The 17444-nt window shown below is 47.0% G+C and overlaps 1 protein-coding gene across 4 annotated transcripts in view; it reads left to right on the top strand.

Moving 5' to 3' along the window:
* The window catches only part of SMOC1 (SPARC related modular calcium binding 1), a 143678-nt gene that overhangs the window by 88065 nt on the left and 38169 nt on the right, over positions 1-17444 (top strand). For all 4 annotated transcript variants that reach the window (XM_040226188.1, XM_040226189.1, XM_040226187.1 and 1 more), the window contains exons 4-5: positions 1272-1371; positions 3451-3498. In XM_040226188.1, the coding sequence (XP_040082122.1) occupies positions 1272-1371; positions 3451-3498 (148 nt within the window). The remainder of the gene's footprint in view (positions 1-1271; positions 1372-3450; positions 3499-17444) is intronic.

Genomic DNA, 17444 nt, shown 5'->3' with positions numbered 1-17444 from the left:
GGCATTGTGCTAGATGCTTGGAATATAGAAACAGCCAAGTTTCAGTCTCTTGCCTTTGGGAGGTCACAGTCTAATGGGGGAGATAGACTAGACAGATCATCAGGCTCGTTTTAATAGGGGGAATTAGGGGAACCAGGCTGTGTGGAGGGTCAGAGGAAGGAGGGGGAGGACGTAGGGAGCCTGGGACCACTTTAAGGAGCAGGTGTATCCTGAGTGAGCTGGGAAGACAAAGGCTTGGGTGTAGGCTGGGATGGGTTGAGGAATGGTATTCCAGAAAGATTGACTGGTTAAAGCAAACAGAGGTTCAGAATCATGAGACACTAGGATGTGTTTCTGAGCCTCGACAAGTTGCTTGTGGCTGGAATAGAGGATATGTGGAGACCTGGGGGTAAAACAGGGATGTGGGGAGAGCAGGGGCCAGATCATGGGGATCCCTAAGCTTGTGCAAATCAGCCTCATCTCCATCCTGAGTCCGATGGCAAGTCTTTGAGGTATTTTAAGCAGGGGAGTGATGCCCAGATTTGTGTAGAAAGTGGGTGGAAAAGGGATAGTGGGGTGCAGTGGAGGAGGTGAACAGAGTGACAGCTATTGAAAGAGAAAGAAGAATTACCCCAAATGAAGGCCAAAGCTTCATTTTAATTTACTGTTCCCAGGCAGCATGGACCTAAGCAAGGAGGCTTGAAGAAGGTCAAGCAGTGGTGCAGCAGGGCACCTAGAACGAGCACCTGCAGACGCCAATGGCCTTATTCTTGCCTCAGCCCCGTCATGTGTGGCCTTCTCTTAGGAAAGTCGCATGATCAGTAGGCAAGCTGACTGTAGGAACCGGTGCTGGGAAAAGCTAGAAAAAGAAGAAAAGCCTTTCACTTGTCCCTGCCTGTTAAGGGTTGTATCAACCTACAGCGATGTCATTCCAACTTGTGATGACATTCCAACTTGTACTTGCCAAGTTAGTTCACCAGTCGGAACTTCTTACAAATAGATGGGACACGCATCGGGCATTTCTGAGTGTGGTGTGAGAGATTAACTGTTAAATGTCATAAGGAAACAGCGTGAAGCCCAAGATAAGTGGCTGTGGTTGTGCCTGAGAGTCACGCAGAAAGCACAGTGTTTTCTGGCCCATCGTCAAGGGACACGCTGGGGGCGGGCTGCTGGAGTGAGCGGTGGAAGCAGCGCTCCGCCTTGCTGGGGAGGGTTTGAAACGGATGGGAGGCCACTGTTGATGCTGTGACCCAAGACTCATGGTTCTTTTCTGCTCCCCACTTCCCGAACAGGTGCAGTGCCACACTTACACCGGGTACTGCTGGTGTGTCACCCCCGACGGGAAGCCCATCAGTGGCTCTTCTGTGCAGAATAAAACTCCTGTATGTTCAGGTACCGTAGGGAAGGGCGGGAAGAGAGAAAAGGGGTGGAGAGAGTATGCCTTGGCCGGTCTCCTGCATCTGTGGGTGGACCTCTGAAAGACTGGTGGTGGTTATGAGTCCTCTTCCCGGTCAGGGAGAGTCCACCTGAATGCGCTTGCTCTGTTGGGAGCTGAGTGATAGGGTCAGTATATGTCTCTGGGTATGTATTTCTTTATCTTGAGTTTAGGTTTCTGGTTCAATGCTCTTTACCCAAGCACAGTCTATAAGTTTATAGCTTGGGTGCTCTTGGTTGCTAGGGACCCTAGGCACACTTTATTGAGATAGATTTCAAGAGTGCACAGGAGTTCAGCATCAAAGGCTATGGTGAGCAATTCGTGATGTCTTTCATGGGTGCAGGAGACGGGAGCGGTGGTCTCTGTTGCCATATGTTTGCCACCAGTGTAACATACAGTGATGGACAAGAATCATGGCAGTGGTCCTGAAAGCTGGCTGTCATCAGTGGTGCCTGGGGAATTAAAAAAGAACCCAAATGTTGAGGCTTCTCCTTCAATATTTGGATCCAGCAGGTCTAGAGTGAGACTTGGAGTCTACATGCTTATGAAGCTTCTCAGGTGGTTCTGATGCTGAGACAAATTAGGGAACCACTCTTTCATAGAGACCCTCCTAGTAAGTCCATAGGAAAAATCAAGTCTTTTCTATTTCCAACTTTATGGGCATAGAGAAATTTTGTTCTTAGGTCAGTTTTGTGGGATTGTGTATTATGGATTTATAGAAGCCCCACGCTTCCATTCTGATGGTAAGGAAATTCAAGTCACTCCCTTAATTCACTGTGCAGCTCAGCCTATGTTAAAAAAAAAGTCTGTCCCACCCACCAGCTGCTTCCTATTTCTCTGTAATCTGTGTATATGAGATTTTATGTATTTACGTATTTTTAATTTTTAAGTGCAAGCAAAGTATAAAACATTATTCTAATGCCTATGGGAAATTCCAAACTCCAGCAGTCCTGTCCTAACATTTTTCTTTTTCCCCTAAATTTATTCATTTTTTTCGACCAGCCCTGCTATATAAGGGGAAGAGTGAGTGGAAAGGGCAGTAAGTATCTACATTAGGAAACCAAAATTTGCAGGCCAAAAAGGAAAGTTTACTTTATTTGTGGTTTACATGGAAACTGGAAACCTTAATTGGGGTTGGTGTGGGGAGGGGGAGGAATGAAACCTTCTTGCAAATGACCTGGAAAGTTTCATTTAAAGCAAACAAATGTTCTAGAAACAAGTCATGCAGGGTAATATAATTGAATTCGCACAAAACTCGTATATGGAGAAGGGGTCGGATGTGAACAGGGATGGATTTCTTCTCTTTTGTCGCGGGGACCTCCCCCGATGCCCTTCTATGCTTGAGCTGGCTGTGCCCTGTGTGTGTGGGGCAGGGCATCCCGGGGAAGGCAGGTGCAGCAGGGTCAGGACTGTCAGATGGGGGCGCAGGGCACCCGAGTACATGCAGGGCACCACGTTTGGCCAGATGCACCCACTACCCACCCTCCTTGAGGATCGGGCTGCGTCTAGAAAATTGTTTCCATGCCTCAGACTATTTTGGCCCATTCAGTACAATTGGGCCAACAATTTTCTACTTAATGCAGATGGAAAATCACTGATTTCCTGCCCTCACCGGCAAGGGATGTCAATCACTGCATTTTCAGTGAGAGGGGTTTTCTTTGCCATCGGTCCTACTGACTGAACGTGGCTCAGAACGTGGAACTGGTGGGAAGTGGAGGCGAGGGGGCAGTGAGTGGAATGTTCAACAAAGGAGTTATGTGGATGTGGAATTTTGTAAAAATCTGCTCGAGACTATTGCCAGGGAGCCTGGAAATCATGGTTCGTCTCAACAGTGCTGTGATACCAGTGACATTGATGTTAAACAAACCCCACTCACATGTATGTATGTACTCACTTTGTATATAATGTTCCTAGTTGTGTATACAGTATCTATATACATAACCATATGCTCCTAACAGCAGGCTTTACCAACTCTGAAAGAAACCAACCGCGATGCATTCTGAACGTCTGTGTTTTTGTTTCCCCTTTCACCCAAGGTTCGGTCACCGATAAGCCTGCGAGCCAGGGTAACTCAGGAAGGAAAGGTGAGTGGAGTTTCACGCTTTATCTAAATGTTTGCTTCTAAAGCCCATCCAAGCAGGTGTTCTTAGACAAGATGGAAGGAGCCTGGGGTGAAAGCTAAAAGTGCCCTGCAGAGAGTCTGCATTCTTATTCTGTTCCCTCCCAGAAGCCCCGGAGGTAAGTAAAGCTCATCACCTCCCAGAATTTCTGAGAGAGATGAGCAGTGCACGTGGCAGGCGAGGACCCTGAGACCCTTGGTTCCTGGGAAGTTCAGTCAATCAACTACTGGTAACCACTGGCATTAACCAGAAAAGCACAGTGAAGGTGGGCATGCCCAAGCCTACCCAGACTCTTCCTATTTTGGAAACTCATCTGAGCATTATTTTTCCTCTCTGATTCTCCTTGATAATTGTTCTGGCACATCCAGAGTCTCTTCACTAAGACTACGATGCTCCATGGGCATGTGACCTGGGCAGCTGTGGTCTCGAAATTCTTGTTATTTTACCCTTGAACTTGGGTTTTGTCAGCACAGTGCAATGGGACAACGAAGCATGCATGTGGGCAGTAGAGAAACGTGTACTGTGCGTATTCACTGTGGCTTCATTGACAGATAGCTTTTGTGATGAGGGCTACGGGTCTTCCACAACCTGCTTAGAATTTTCATTTTTCTTTACCTAGAAAGTAAGAACGTATTTGTTACTCAGTCATCGTCTGATTTTTGCCCCCCCCATGGAATGTAGCCCGCCTGACTCTTCTGTCCATGGGATTTCCCAGGCAAGAATACTGGAGTGGGTTGCCGTTTCCTTCTCCAAGGGATCTTCCCAAGCCAGGGATTGAACCTGGGTCTCCTGCATTGCAGGCAGATTCTTTACTGTCTGAGCCACTAGGGAAGCCTTTCTTTACCTAGAACAATGACAAATAGCAAGTTGAAAAACACCATGACAAATCAAGAGAGAGACCATGGAGGAGAGGATCAGACTTAATATTTTAGTGTCTTTCATGGCACCCTTTCTCCAGCTTTTTGAAGAAAAGGCTTTTTCGCTCTGCACTGGGCCCTACAAATTGTGCAGTTGGCCTTGATGAGGGCATTTGTCTGAGTGCTGGTTAGTGGACTAGCTGACATGAGGAATGGGCCCCTGGGATGTGCTGACCTTACTTTCCAGTAGGGAAGACGCTAAGATTCGCCACTTCTTACCTCCAGAACAGCATACACACAGACAGCTGGTGGTTGCATGGAAAACAGGTTTCAATTTTATTGCCCATGCAAGCACTCCAGAAGCCTCATTTTGGGGTCTCAGGTAAAACCCAGGTGGGAGATCTCAGCTGAGTTTGAGCCCTCCTACTTGACTCTGAGCCTTGGGAACTTCATGCTCGTAAGAGCTATATGGAGAGTTGGGCCTGCAAGGATCAGAGTGGGGCAAGCAGGCTTATCCTATGCTGCGGTCACAGAGAGACCAAGGTGAGGCCCTGGCCCTTGCCTCAGATGCTAATTCCGTGGGAATCCAAAGAGGAGGCAGAGTCCCCCTGCTTGAATGGAGGAGCTGAGAGTCTGGAGAACCTGCTCTCCCTGCATGCAAGTGCTCCAAGAAGATATGGAAGTAGAGCTTGGTGATATCACCTCCTTCTAGAAACCATGGGCCAAAGGACCCAATGGGCTGCTTCCCTACCAGCGAACAGGAATGAGTAAGTGGGCAAAAAAAGTACTTCACAGGGCTAGGAAGACAGCCTTGAATGTTGGTGGTTCCCTTCTAGGAGGGAGGGCAGGAGAGGGGATAAACATTTCCTGCAAAGATCTGAAATCATCAACACTGTGAGTGGCATGTCTGTCTGTAATTGATTGGGGTTGGAAAAGGGAACTGCCTTCAGTTTTGCTTGTTGCCGCTGAAGTCTTCAGGAGCATAAGCTTTAATCCTGGGCATGAGGTCCTGGTGGTAGGAAAAAGAAAGAGCAGCCATGCAGAACAGACCACCCAGACTTTCCCCACGGAGTGCATGATGCTGGGTGAAGCACCTGCCCCCAAAAAGGCCAACCAGAGGATCTGGCTTTTAAACTGCACAGAGAAGTATTTCCCAGGTTGTCTTGTATGTTGTGAATGACAATAGGAATCAGACCCGTGCTCACAGCAGGCTCTTGCTGATCCAGGTGGGAGAAGGCAGGGGAATCTGATTCCTCCAGGGAGGGGGGTGGATAGAGTGTGAAGCCTCAAGTTCCTACCTCTTCACTCCCTTATTCTGGGGGGTCCCTCCATTCCAGATGGTGGTGTAGGGGCTTCCTCTTTGGTGCAAAGGCCTGGCAGGGGGGTGGGGAAGATGCTAGGGTTCACTTGCCCCCTGGAGACTTGACTTCTGCCCGATGGCCTCTCTTTCCTTCTACTCTGGAGGGTTCCCAGAGGTGCTGCAGTCTGTGGGGTTGCAAAGAGTCGGACACAACTGAACAACAGCAGAGGTGTTGAATCTCTTCTCCTTGTTTGCCGCGGGCAGGGCAGTGAAAAGCCACCTGTAGGAAGGCCCACCTGAAGCCACACCTGTCCAGGAAGCTGGGGTTTGAATGGGGACAGGGTGCGAGAGGGCATTGGTAATATCCTGTGTTGGCCCCGCTGAGGTGCCTCTTCAGCTGCCACTTAAGAATGGAATGTGCTCCGGAGGGAGGCAGGTGGGAAGACACAAAGGGCCCTTGTCTGAGCTCGTGCCCCCATGGGGGGTCTCCCAGAAGGCATCTCCCGAGAGCCGCAACTCCAGAGACCTGCCCAGAGGGATGCTCGGCCCAGAGGACGTCCAGAAAGGAGGCGAGGCTGGGGGTCTGGGTGTATGTATGTGTAGGGGCTGGGGGCGGGTGGGAGCAGGGGAGGAGCACACCCAGCTCTTTCTTTCGCCACCCTTCTGCCTTTTTGAACATGCTCCATGGACCGGACTTGGAGGGATCGGTTCTCTCCGCCTGGGAGGAATGAAAAGGCGTATTGTGCGACAGAGGGTCTGGTTGCCGGCCAGGAATCAGTCCTCTGAAGGCGAGGAGGAGAAAGGCAGAGTGGGAGGAGGCTGGGGGAGGAGGCCCGGGGAGATAGCAGGAGGCAGGAGAGAGGGAGAGAGGCCAGGCGGTAGCAGGTCACAGGCGTCTGGCCAGCAAGCAGGTCTGGGTCGCTCCTGCTCCTGGGTCCACAGGTGTGGGGCCCGAGGGGAGAAGTGGGGGGAAGGAGGCCCGGTTATCTTACCCAGATGCACGTGCTGCAGGAGAGGAGGAGGGTCAGAACTTCAGACTGTTTACTTAATCCCCTGGAATGTCTTCACTGTGCTCTGTTCTTTGGGCCCCTTGTGTTTCCCCGGACTCCTTTATGGGCACATGTGTGGTAATTAACACATGCGGGGGAGGTCCCGGGCCATGTGTTTGAGTTTCAAATATCCATTGATCTGGGGCACTCCCATCCTGCTGCCGTCCCTTCTCTGATGGTCCTCGCCCTCCGAGAGAGATGGAAGGGGTATGTGTGCATTTTGAGGGGGCGGGAGGCACACGTGCATCCACATATGTTTTATTGATGCTACAGAGGAATATCAGAAGAGAGGAAAGGACCCCCCAGCAACCCCTGAGTTCTGACCATCTGCTGCTAAAACAGTTGAAAGCTGCAGAAATTGAGAGGAAGGAATTTAGGGTTTCCATTGAAGTAGAAAAGTGACTGGGAAGCAAAATGCGATTTAGAAGTGGTGATTTTACCCTGAGCAGCTTCTCCTGGCCCACCAAGGCTTGTGGACTTTCCCGAGGTGCCTCTTTCAGGGGTCTAGATGCTAACAAATGTGGGTGATTTGAGGGGGTTTCCAGAATAACCTAACACAGGGTCAAGGACTGGTCCTAGGCTTCATTGCTTATGAAGTGCAGTAAGGACATTCTCAGCTTCCGGTGGGGTGTTGGTGGGGCAGGTGAAGAATGGGAGAACAGTGGGAGAGGACTTGGACAATGATTTCTGGCAGTTTCCGGGAACTTTTTCTCTGGAGCGCCTAGGATACATGGCCAATGAAAATTTAGGGTCATCAGGAGTTTTCTGCAGTTTGCTATTTCTTACTTCTAAGAGCTCTGGGAGCAAGCAGTGTAAGGAAAGTGAAAGAAGAATAAAAACATTTAGAAAACTGCTCTCTTTTCTGCACGTGCTCCTGTATTTGTCAAGCCAGCCTTGGAGAGAAGCAGAACTTCCAACATTCAGCTCCTAGAGACTTCTTTTATTGCGCCCCCAGCCCCGCCCCTCCGCTGACTGCTCCGTAGCCTGTGCTGCAAGCGCAGAGTGGGCCGCAGTTATTTTTCCAGCGTCCCTCTCTGGGCCTCGGTTTTGAGAATCTCTCGTGGTGTTTGGCTTATACGTTGATGCCAGCTTGGAGGCCTTTGTCACACAAACGGTGGGGACATCAGCACTCCCTCTCAGGGCCGAGGGATGTGCTTAGAGCAGGGATGATGGATGGCAGGTCTCCCAGATGAAGGGGCTCGTGTGGTCTCTAGCCTCCGCCCTCATGGGGTTAAGTACACCTGAAGGGGTTTCCTTGCATTGCCTCCAACCTGGTGGAGGTGTGCAGAGCCAGCCGTCTCAGAGCATCCTATACACAGAATGTCGCCCGTTCACGTGTCTTTCACCTCTTCCCAGCCACCTCTTTTTTCTCTTCTCTCAGCCCAGAGAGGGCGGCTAGATTCACGGGTGATCTGTCAGCCTTGCCACGAGATGGCTTAAGTCTGATTACCTTCCAGCCTGGGCTGGATTTGAATGGAGATGGGCAACTGATGACCTCTATGTGTTGACCTCGGATTTCCCTGTGGAGAACCATTCATTCTGATGCATGCCTGCTACAAACTGCACCTAAGTAGCTCCAGGCCCATGAGATGAAGCTCTTTTCTTCTCTGCATGCAGGTCGCTGTCTAGTGTCCGAGCCACGCTGACCAAGCCTGGCATATCAGTATATCAGCTTCAAAGAGATCAGCTGCAGAAGGGGTGTGCACGAGTGTGCTTGAGTGTTCACGTGTGCCCCTCATCTCCCACTACCCAAGTTCATTACTCCCCCAGCAGGGAGTAACTCCATCTACTCAACTGCCTGCCCTCCATCTGAGCCCATATTCTGGGGTCTCTAAAAGAAAGTTTACAAATGGAAGATACCTGATTTCCAAGGAGTGGAGAGGAAACAGGGTTTGTGATCTGGATTCTAACAAGTCCCTCGGTGTTGTTAGTGACCGCTGGTGTTTTATACTTGGCTGTTTTATTCTTTCATTCAACAAATATTCATTGAGACTTCGGTGCCAGCTTTGTTACAGTCCCTGAGGACCCAGTGGCAGGTGAAATGTAGAAACCCTCAGCTCGTGGAGCTCACCCTCTATGGTCTTAGCCTCTTCTTGTCGAAGGCATCATCATGGAGGGGAAGCCTCCCAGAGGAGCACAGACTTCTAGATGCTGGGATACTGGGAAGCAGGGGAGGGATGGCAGGTGGCTCCTCCTCCCTTGCCAGCCGCTCCCAGGATTAGAGCCTCTGAGGAGAGACCCTTGGAGGAGGCTGCCTGGGATGAGCATGGTGCACTGGCAAGTTCTTGATTCCTCTGCCTGGTACCTTTGTGGGGCTCCTGAAGTCTAGGGGACACTCTGACCTTGTCTGGCCAGTGAGGACATGTTCTTCAGCTGAATGAGTTCAGTTCTAAGTGTGGCCCAGCAAGCTGGAGGGAGGCAGGGATATCAGCCTGTGGGTGGACAGGCCTTGGGGCCACATCTGAACCACTCCTCCAGCCCTAAGCGCCATGTAGCTCCTGTGGTCAAGGTCAAGTTGTCACTCTCTGGTCCTGTTGTACCTGTTGAAGGAAAGCCATGAGGTTCAAGGGCTGCTTATTCCAAAATTTATGTGGAAAGGCAATGGTGGTGGTGTTGTTTAGTCCTCAAGTTGGGTCCAACTCTTCCCAACCCCACGGGCTGCAGCACGCCAGGCTTCCCTGTCCTTTACTATCTCCCAGAGAAGGCAACGGTACTAGAGAAGCTGAAACAATTTTAAAAAAGAAAGTGAGAGGATTTTTTTTTAACCAAGAGATCTTTAATATTTTACTCCCTTCATGACCCTTTATGAATTTTCAATCCATGCTTTCCTTTGGTCATCTAAACAAATGTGGTGACTCCATATTTTTAAATGTCTATTTTATTCTGTTTTTATTTATTTTTGACTTCGTTTTCTAAGAGTAGTTTTAGGTTCACAGCAGAATTAAGAGGAAGGTCCTGAAATTTTCTATATGCCCCCTGTCCCCACACATGTGTCGCCTTCTCCACCATCAACACCACCCCCCTCCCAGAGTGGGTACCTTTGTTACAACTGGTGAACCTAAATTGACACACCATAAACACCCAAAGTTCACAGTTTATATTAGGATTCACCCTTGGTGTCGTATACTCTGGGGGAATAGACACATGAGTAGTGGTATCCACCATTATAGTATCATACGGAGTATTTTCACTGTCTGTTGACCTAAGGATCAACAGAACAGAACAGAGAACCCAGAAATAGACCTACACAAGCTTAGCAAACTGATTTTTGAAACGTGCAAAAGGAATTCAGTGGAGTAAAGATAGTCCTTTCAACAAATGGTGCTGTAGCAATCGGGTACCCAATAGACAAAAACAAAAACAACTTCCCAAGACCTTCAGCCTAAACCTCACACTTCATACGAACATTAACTCAAAATGGATCTTGGACTTCAATGTAAAATCTAAAGCTATTAAAACTTTTATAAGGAAGACATAGGAGAAAATTTTTAGAACTTATATGTAGGTGAACCTTGAGCTTTAGTGTTGGAGAATACCAAACATGTGATTCAAAAAAAAATTTTAATTGATAAATTGGACTTAACCAAAATTGAAAACTTGCTTTCAAAGTATCTTGTTAAGGAAATTAAAAGCTACAGACTTGGAGAAAATACTTACAAACCACCTGTCTGACAGAGGACATATGAACCTATAAAGAATGCTTAAAAACTTAACAGTTGAAAAACAATTTAATTTAAAAATGGAAAAAATACATGACCTACTGCATAGCACAGGGAACTAGACTCAGTATCATGTAATAACCTATAAGGGAAAAGAATCTGAAAAAGAATATGCATATATATACTATGCATAACTGAATTGCTGTGCTATACACCCAAAGCTTACATGATATTGTAACTCAGCTATACTTTGATCAAAAAGTTTAAAGTGCAAATTAAGAACATGGTAAGATATTACTACACACCTATTAGAAGAGCTAAAATAGTGACAATACCAAATATCACTGCAGAGGAACTGGATCTTTCATAAATTGTTGATAAGAATGTGAAATGATACAGCCAGATCCTTTGGAAGTTTCCTAAAAAAGTAAACAACAAAACATATGCTTACCATATAATCTAGTGATTGCACTCCTGATTATTTATGCCAGAGAAATGAAAACTTATGTCCACACAAAAACCTGTACACAAGTAGTCACAGCAGCTTTATCTGTAATAGCCAAGGGTGAAAACAACCCAAACGTCCTTCAGTGGGGGAAACAAACTGAGGTGCATCCAGACCATGAAATACTACTCAGTAACATAAAAGGAGCACACTGCTGACTCACGCGGCAACAGCTGGATGGATTTCAAGGGCATTATGCAGAGTGAAAAAGTCCAGCCTCCAGAGATCGTCTCCTGCGTGATGCCATTTATATAACATTCTGAAAATGACAAAATTATAGAGATGGAGAAAGCGTTAGTGGTTACCAGGGGTGAAAGATGAGGTGGAGAAGGGGAAGTGTGATTATAAAAGGGTAGCGCATGGCATATCTTTGTAGTGATGGACTAGTTCTATATTTTGATCGTAGTGGTGGTTGCATGAATCTGCGCATGGATAAAGTCGCATAGAGCTACACGCTGCCCACCCAACCAGACACCCAGCAACAAGCACATGCAAAACTGGTGGGATGTGAATAAGGTCCCTGGATTATACCAATATCAATTTCCTGATTTTGATATTATACTATTATGATGTTATCTATATAATTATGTTAACTGTAAAGATGCTTGCTACATTGGAGGAAACTGGGTGGAGGGTTCATGAGGCCTCTCTGTTTGCAATTACCTGTTGCAAAGTCATTTCTAGTTTAAAAAACTAGCCCAGTCTCTGTGTGAACCCAGCTCTGAGCCAGCTCGGCTGCTGCCAGCGCCACGGATGCCCTACACCCCACCCCTCTCACCACCCTCTTCTTCCATCTCTGGTTTACCCTTTTCACCAGCCCTTTGTTTCTGTTCTAACTCAAGAAAATATGGAGCTTGACGATGTGGGGAACTGCTTGCAAAAAGACAGTTTTAAGCTTGTTTTCACTTGTATTGGGAAGGAGGGTGCATGTGGGTGGGCAGATGTAGAGCACTGATCTCTCACTCTGGAAAGGACCTGAAGTACTCAGATAACTTCTGTTCTCAATGGTCAGAATCTGGACAGCTCAGAGTACATTTCTGAGCCTTGTTGGTCATGGGACCTCAGGAAATGTTGAGGTTAACTAACAACTCCATCCTCCCCCTGGTATGATTCGGGCCAGGTTCTTAAGGGACATTTCTGTAAACAGACACTGTTGTCTCCCTGTGATGCCCGGAATAAGTCTTCTCGACTTTCATACTGGGTCTGAGTCACATGCTGAGGGGGATGATGGCGCTGGAATAAATGTAGTCCCTTCAATAGCAAGAACCTTCCAACACTTCTACTGGGCTGAAGTTTATCTCCATGTCTTGCAGCCTGAATGAATCCAGGAGGGAGGGTGACCAGTGATGGACCAGGGTTTGGGCAGAACCCAAGAATCAAAGCGGACTTGGGATCATTGAGAGACTTTCCAAATTTCGGGCTGGGGGTGGTGGTTTCTTTTTCTCTCATTCTCCAAGGCTCCTCAGTCTCAAGACCCCAAGAGATGCCATTAATACAGATTCCTCCTCTGGCCCCTTTGACACATTTGCTTTTGAAGGACCTGGAAGAGAAAGCTCTTTGTATGTGGTCAGAATAAACTCATTGTACACCCAAACAATTAACTCCTCAATGGACTTGCCAGCCCCTTGAAAGGCCCGGCCCTGCCTCCTTGGACCTCTTGGGCTCTATTCAGTCCCTTAAGCACACCAATGTTTTGGGGGTTTTGTTTTGTTTTGTTTGTTATTCTGAAAAGTCTTTCCTTGCGAATAGTCAGAGCGGGTCAACATTGTCCTCAGCGCAGCATTTAGCTCTACTCGCCAGCGAATGTCAATCAGGAGTCAAAAAGCCAAACAGAGGAGGCTTTGAACAGTGTCATTGGGGGTCGAAGTGACTTCCAGCTGTCTGTGCGTGGGCCAGGCCTTCTCGCAGGGCAGGGAATTGTGGTGTCACATAAACCCACTGTCTGGATGGGCTTACAGGGCCCATGCTGGGGGCTGCGGCTCTCTGGGGCTGCACCTGCGAGGGGAGGCTTGGTTGGGGGGCTGGGGAATTTTGGGGAGGCCAGATGCCTGCTCCGGGCCTGAGCAGTTGCCAGCACCGCTTGCTCACTGCCTCTGGGGTCTTGAACAAATCACTTCCTTGCGCTGAAGCTCAGTCTCTTTTTATCTGCCTGGTGACTTCCTGTGCCCTGGCCAGTGGCAAGAATAGATGAAGAAAGCAACCTGCTAGGAACTCTGAGTGTTACAAAATGTGGTAACACGTACTATTCTTGATCTTGACATCATCCTTGAGAAATTTTCTCAGGTTTGACTTATTTTGCTTCGGCTGTTGTTGTTCACCTGCTCAGTTGTGTCTGACTCTGTGACCCCTCATGGACTGCGGCACACTGGGCTCCCCTGTCTTTCCCTATCTCTGGGAGTTTGCTCAGATTTGTGTCCATTGAGTCGGTGATGCCATCTAATCCTCTGTTCCTCTGGTGCCCCCTGCTCCTTTGGCCTTCAGTCTTTCCCAGCATCAAGGTCTTTTCCAATGAGTCGGCTCTTAACAACATCCTAAGTCAGCCTTAGGATTTCTGTATTTCTGTGCCCAATCTCAGGGCTACATCATTTGGAATAACGAGCGTTATGTTTCTATCTACATATGTCCTTGGGATTCTGCAGGCAAGAATACTGGAGTGGGTTGCCATGCCTCCTCCAGGGGATCTTCCCAACCCGGGGATCGAACCCCCGTCTCTTATGTCTCCTGCATTGGCAGGCGGGTTCTCTACCTCTAGGACCACCTGTAAACCCCTATTTTTCTTTAATGTTTCCAAATTTACCTTTTCTCCCTGTAAGAGAAATGATCATCTTTGAACTGTTTTTTTTTTTTTTCAGTATTCTATCTTCTCCATCAGGTAGAGTATTATGGCATCAAAGAAAAATAAAGTCTTACTATTGCAGGTCTGTAAGAATCACCAAGAGTGAACATACATGCATGAAATCATCATGTGCATATGTGTAAACTGAAATTCAGATATATTTTTCTTTAAGCTCTATGGAAGAGTCTCCCCCCAAATTAAGGATCGCTCAAATAATCTAGCTACTGCCTCCTGATGGTGTATCTGTGACGTCTTTGGTACTCTGTCGCTCTTTTGTTTTAAAATCTTTATTAAGGTATAATTACACACCATATTTACCTACTGTAAATGTACAATTCAGTGAATTTAGTACATCTGTAGAGAAGTACAGCTATTACCAGAGAACATTTCCATCACTTCCCGAAGAAACCTTGTACCCATTTTCTCTTCCAGGCAACCATGTATCTGCTTTCTATCTCTATAGAGTTACCTTTACTAGGCATTTTATATAATGGGGTCATACCATATGTAGTATTTGTGCATGGCTTCTTTTACAGAGTGTAATATTTTTGAAGTTTAGCTATATTATTACATGTGTCAGTAATTCATTCCTTTTAATTGCTAAATAATACTCTATTGTATGAATGTATCACAATTTGGTTACCTCTTCACCAGTAGAAGAACATCTGGATTATTTCCAGTTTGAGGCTATTAATGAATAATGCTGCTATGAATATGTGTGTATATGTCTTTGGGCGGATATGTCTTTATTTTTCTTGGATAGATTCCCAGGAGTAAAATTTCAAGATTGATTGGTAAGTTTATGTTTAATTTTTAAAGAAATTGTCAGACTCTTTTCCAATGTAGCCACCCAATTTTACATTCCCATGAAGAGTGAATGAGGATTTGAGCTCTTCTGTATCCTTGTCACTTAAGAGTGTCTTTTAAAAAATTTTTAGCCATTCTAGTAGGTTCATGGTGGTAGCTCATTATGGTTTTAATTTGTGGTTTCCTAACAGTCAATGCTATTGAACATCTTTTTGCATATTTATTACCTGTCTGTGCATCTTGGAAATGTCTATTGAAATAATTTACCCATTTTGAAATCAGGCTGTTTGTCTTCTTATTGAGTTGTAAGGTTTACTTGATTTTTTGTTTTAAAAACTGTCGAATTTTCATGCTGCAAATCCAATTTTAAAAGTAAGCAGTTGGATAAGATGATTTAACACTTGATGATTTAATGCCTTCTTTAAGAGGCCTGCAGAGTGTTTTATAGCCACAGTGTCCTGAGGCTAGGACGCAGTCATTCTTCACTTTTAGAAGAGGATATCACTGCCCAGAGAAGAAAAGCGAGGGGTTCAGGTTATCCAACTTAGTGGATGTCAAGCTGGGGTCTGCACAGTGACCCCACTGGAAACTGGGAGGCCAGGGGTACACGTAGAAACTTTTCTCTCTCCCCAGGGCCCAGTGTGGGGCCCGGTGTCGCCCCAGGGCTTGCCAGGAAGCCGGCTTGATGTGGACCTTGGACCCAGGCCTTGGACCTATGTTTGGGAGAAGGGTGCGCTTGTTTGCTGGGTTGGACGCCAGGTGTCCAGGTGCCCGGAGATGCTGGTCAGAGGGTCCTGTTGGCTTTGGCTTGGCTCCCCATCCTCGGGGCATACTGGATGTCACAGGTGGCTCTCCTGGCAGCAGGGCACTTGTCTTTTCTCACTTCATAAAGATTTCCAGCTAGGGCCTCCATGGTGGCAGTGCAGCTGTATGTCTTCACCCTCGGTGACCCTACCCTGCAGGAAGATTCGCTCCCTCCACGTGGCTTCACGCTCTGTGGGCTTCTGAACCTGCATCTGAGCAATCGTGGAGGTCTTTGACTTCCCTGGGGCGGGGGGAGACTGGAAACCCTCCTTCCTCTCCTTGAGCAGCAGACTTCTTTGCTGATTGCTGGACCAGATGGGCCGTCCCAGCCTCTCCTGTCAGTGATGGGAGAAATAAACAGAGGGTTTTCTGTCTTCCTGCTCCAGAGAGAGAGAGATACAGCTCTTGGAGTATGGGATGATTTTAATTGAATATCAAGATATCACATAAGCCATTTTGCACTTGGCTTGTCACCATTGTCCCTGTGAGAATGTTTGATTTCTCACTTTCCCTTTGTTACCTTTAAGACTCCTGAAAGGAAGCCACCCTGCGTGGAGGGGCTGAGCACACTGTGCTGGGCTATTTAGACTGTGAACCCTGCATCCCTCAGGAGCAACCAAATGTGCATTGCAGCTGCCAAAAGACTTCATTCAGTGGTTCATTGAATTCAATGGAAAGGGGTGTTAATAGAGTCGGGGAAGTGATGCTATTAAAAAAATGACATTGTGTGTTTTTTCACTGTGTTTATTCTCCCTCAATGACTTCCAGATCAAATGGGTGGTTTGGTGTCAAAAGATGACTGTTCAGGACTCCAGTTTGAGGCAAATAGATATTCAGCTTCATTATTCCTCTCCTCCTGGGGTACCTCGTGTCCAGGGATGATTGTCGGCTTGTTCAGGATCGCCCTGGCCCCTGTGGGAGTTGGGTCTTACGTCGGCATGTGACAGTAAGAGCAGGGTCAGATGTCACACAACTCTCAGGATGCTGGCCTCAACCTCCAGCAAGGGTCAGGATCTCCACAGCTATTGAATCTTAAGATCCCAGGGGTGGGACATTGGTGTGAAAAAAGGGATCCGCTCTCTGTGCTCTTTCTCCTTCCCCTGATAAGAGGCAGGGAAGTCTGCCAAGAGTTCCGGGAGCTCCAAATGGTGGAGGTTGTTATTACTGATGATCTGACCAGCGTTGCAGACGATATGAGAACTTGTATTCTCCATTAATAGTTAATGCTTGGAAAATATAGTATTTAGTCTCCAAAGATCGCTGGGGGTCTTGGGAAGAAGGGATTGTGTAACCACAGTGTCTGAGACCACAGTGCTCACCTTCCTTTCTCTTGCTGAGGGAGAAAACAGAAAAATCGTGGATCTGTGCATTCTCAATGTAAGTAAAGATACCTGTTCCCAGCTTTCAGCAAAGAGGTGAAAATTGTTTTGGGGGGCACAAAAGAACCCTTTCTATTTTTACATATAAAGTACAGACATACATACAGTACATAAATATACAGTGTATACAGAGATACAGTGTATCCTTGTTATTAAAATTTCATTAGGAAACTAGTTAAGGAGAAAATGCCTAAAAATGCTCCTTAGATAGACAATAATAAAACAAAAGTTGAGAAACAGTGTTCAAAATTAAGGTTTGTGGATCTTGATGAACATACTTCAAAGTCCTGAAAGGTAGATAAAGTCTGCACTTACTCTGACCTGTAGAGGTTCTTGGTCTGCAGAGAGAGCTGCCAACACTACTCTGATCATAAGTGTTAAGACTTTGTCACTGAGAACTCTCTGCTCCTAGCATCTGTGTTAGAAATTTCAAAGGAAATCCAGAGTGCAATTACTCATGTTCCCTCTCATTTTGTCTGCCTCCTTGTCTCCTTGGGAATTGGTTTCACAGTTAAAAGTGTTCTAAGGATTCCCAATTCTTTTCAGTTTAGCATGCTGGAGAGAGAATGGTCCTTGTTACCCTCACTTCGTTTTTAGATGAGGACGGAAAAAAGTAGCTAGGGGTTTGGGAGGGAATGGCGCCATGGTCTTTGGTTTTCTTCAGACTCTTCAGTGAGGGCCACTAGCAAGGTACTGGGTTGGTCCCTTGCACAA

The sequence above is a fragment of the Oryx dammah genome, unplaced genomic scaffold (assembly GCF_014754425.2).
Source record: "Oryx dammah isolate SB20612 unplaced genomic scaffold, SCBI_Odam_1.1 HiC_scaffold_26, whole genome shotgun sequence".
NCBI classification, from domain to species: Eukaryota; Metazoa; Chordata; class Mammalia; order Artiodactyla; family Bovidae; genus Oryx; species Oryx dammah.
The sequence above is the reverse complement of the archived record's forward strand: the minus strand, read 5'-3'. Positions and strand labels throughout refer to the sequence as shown.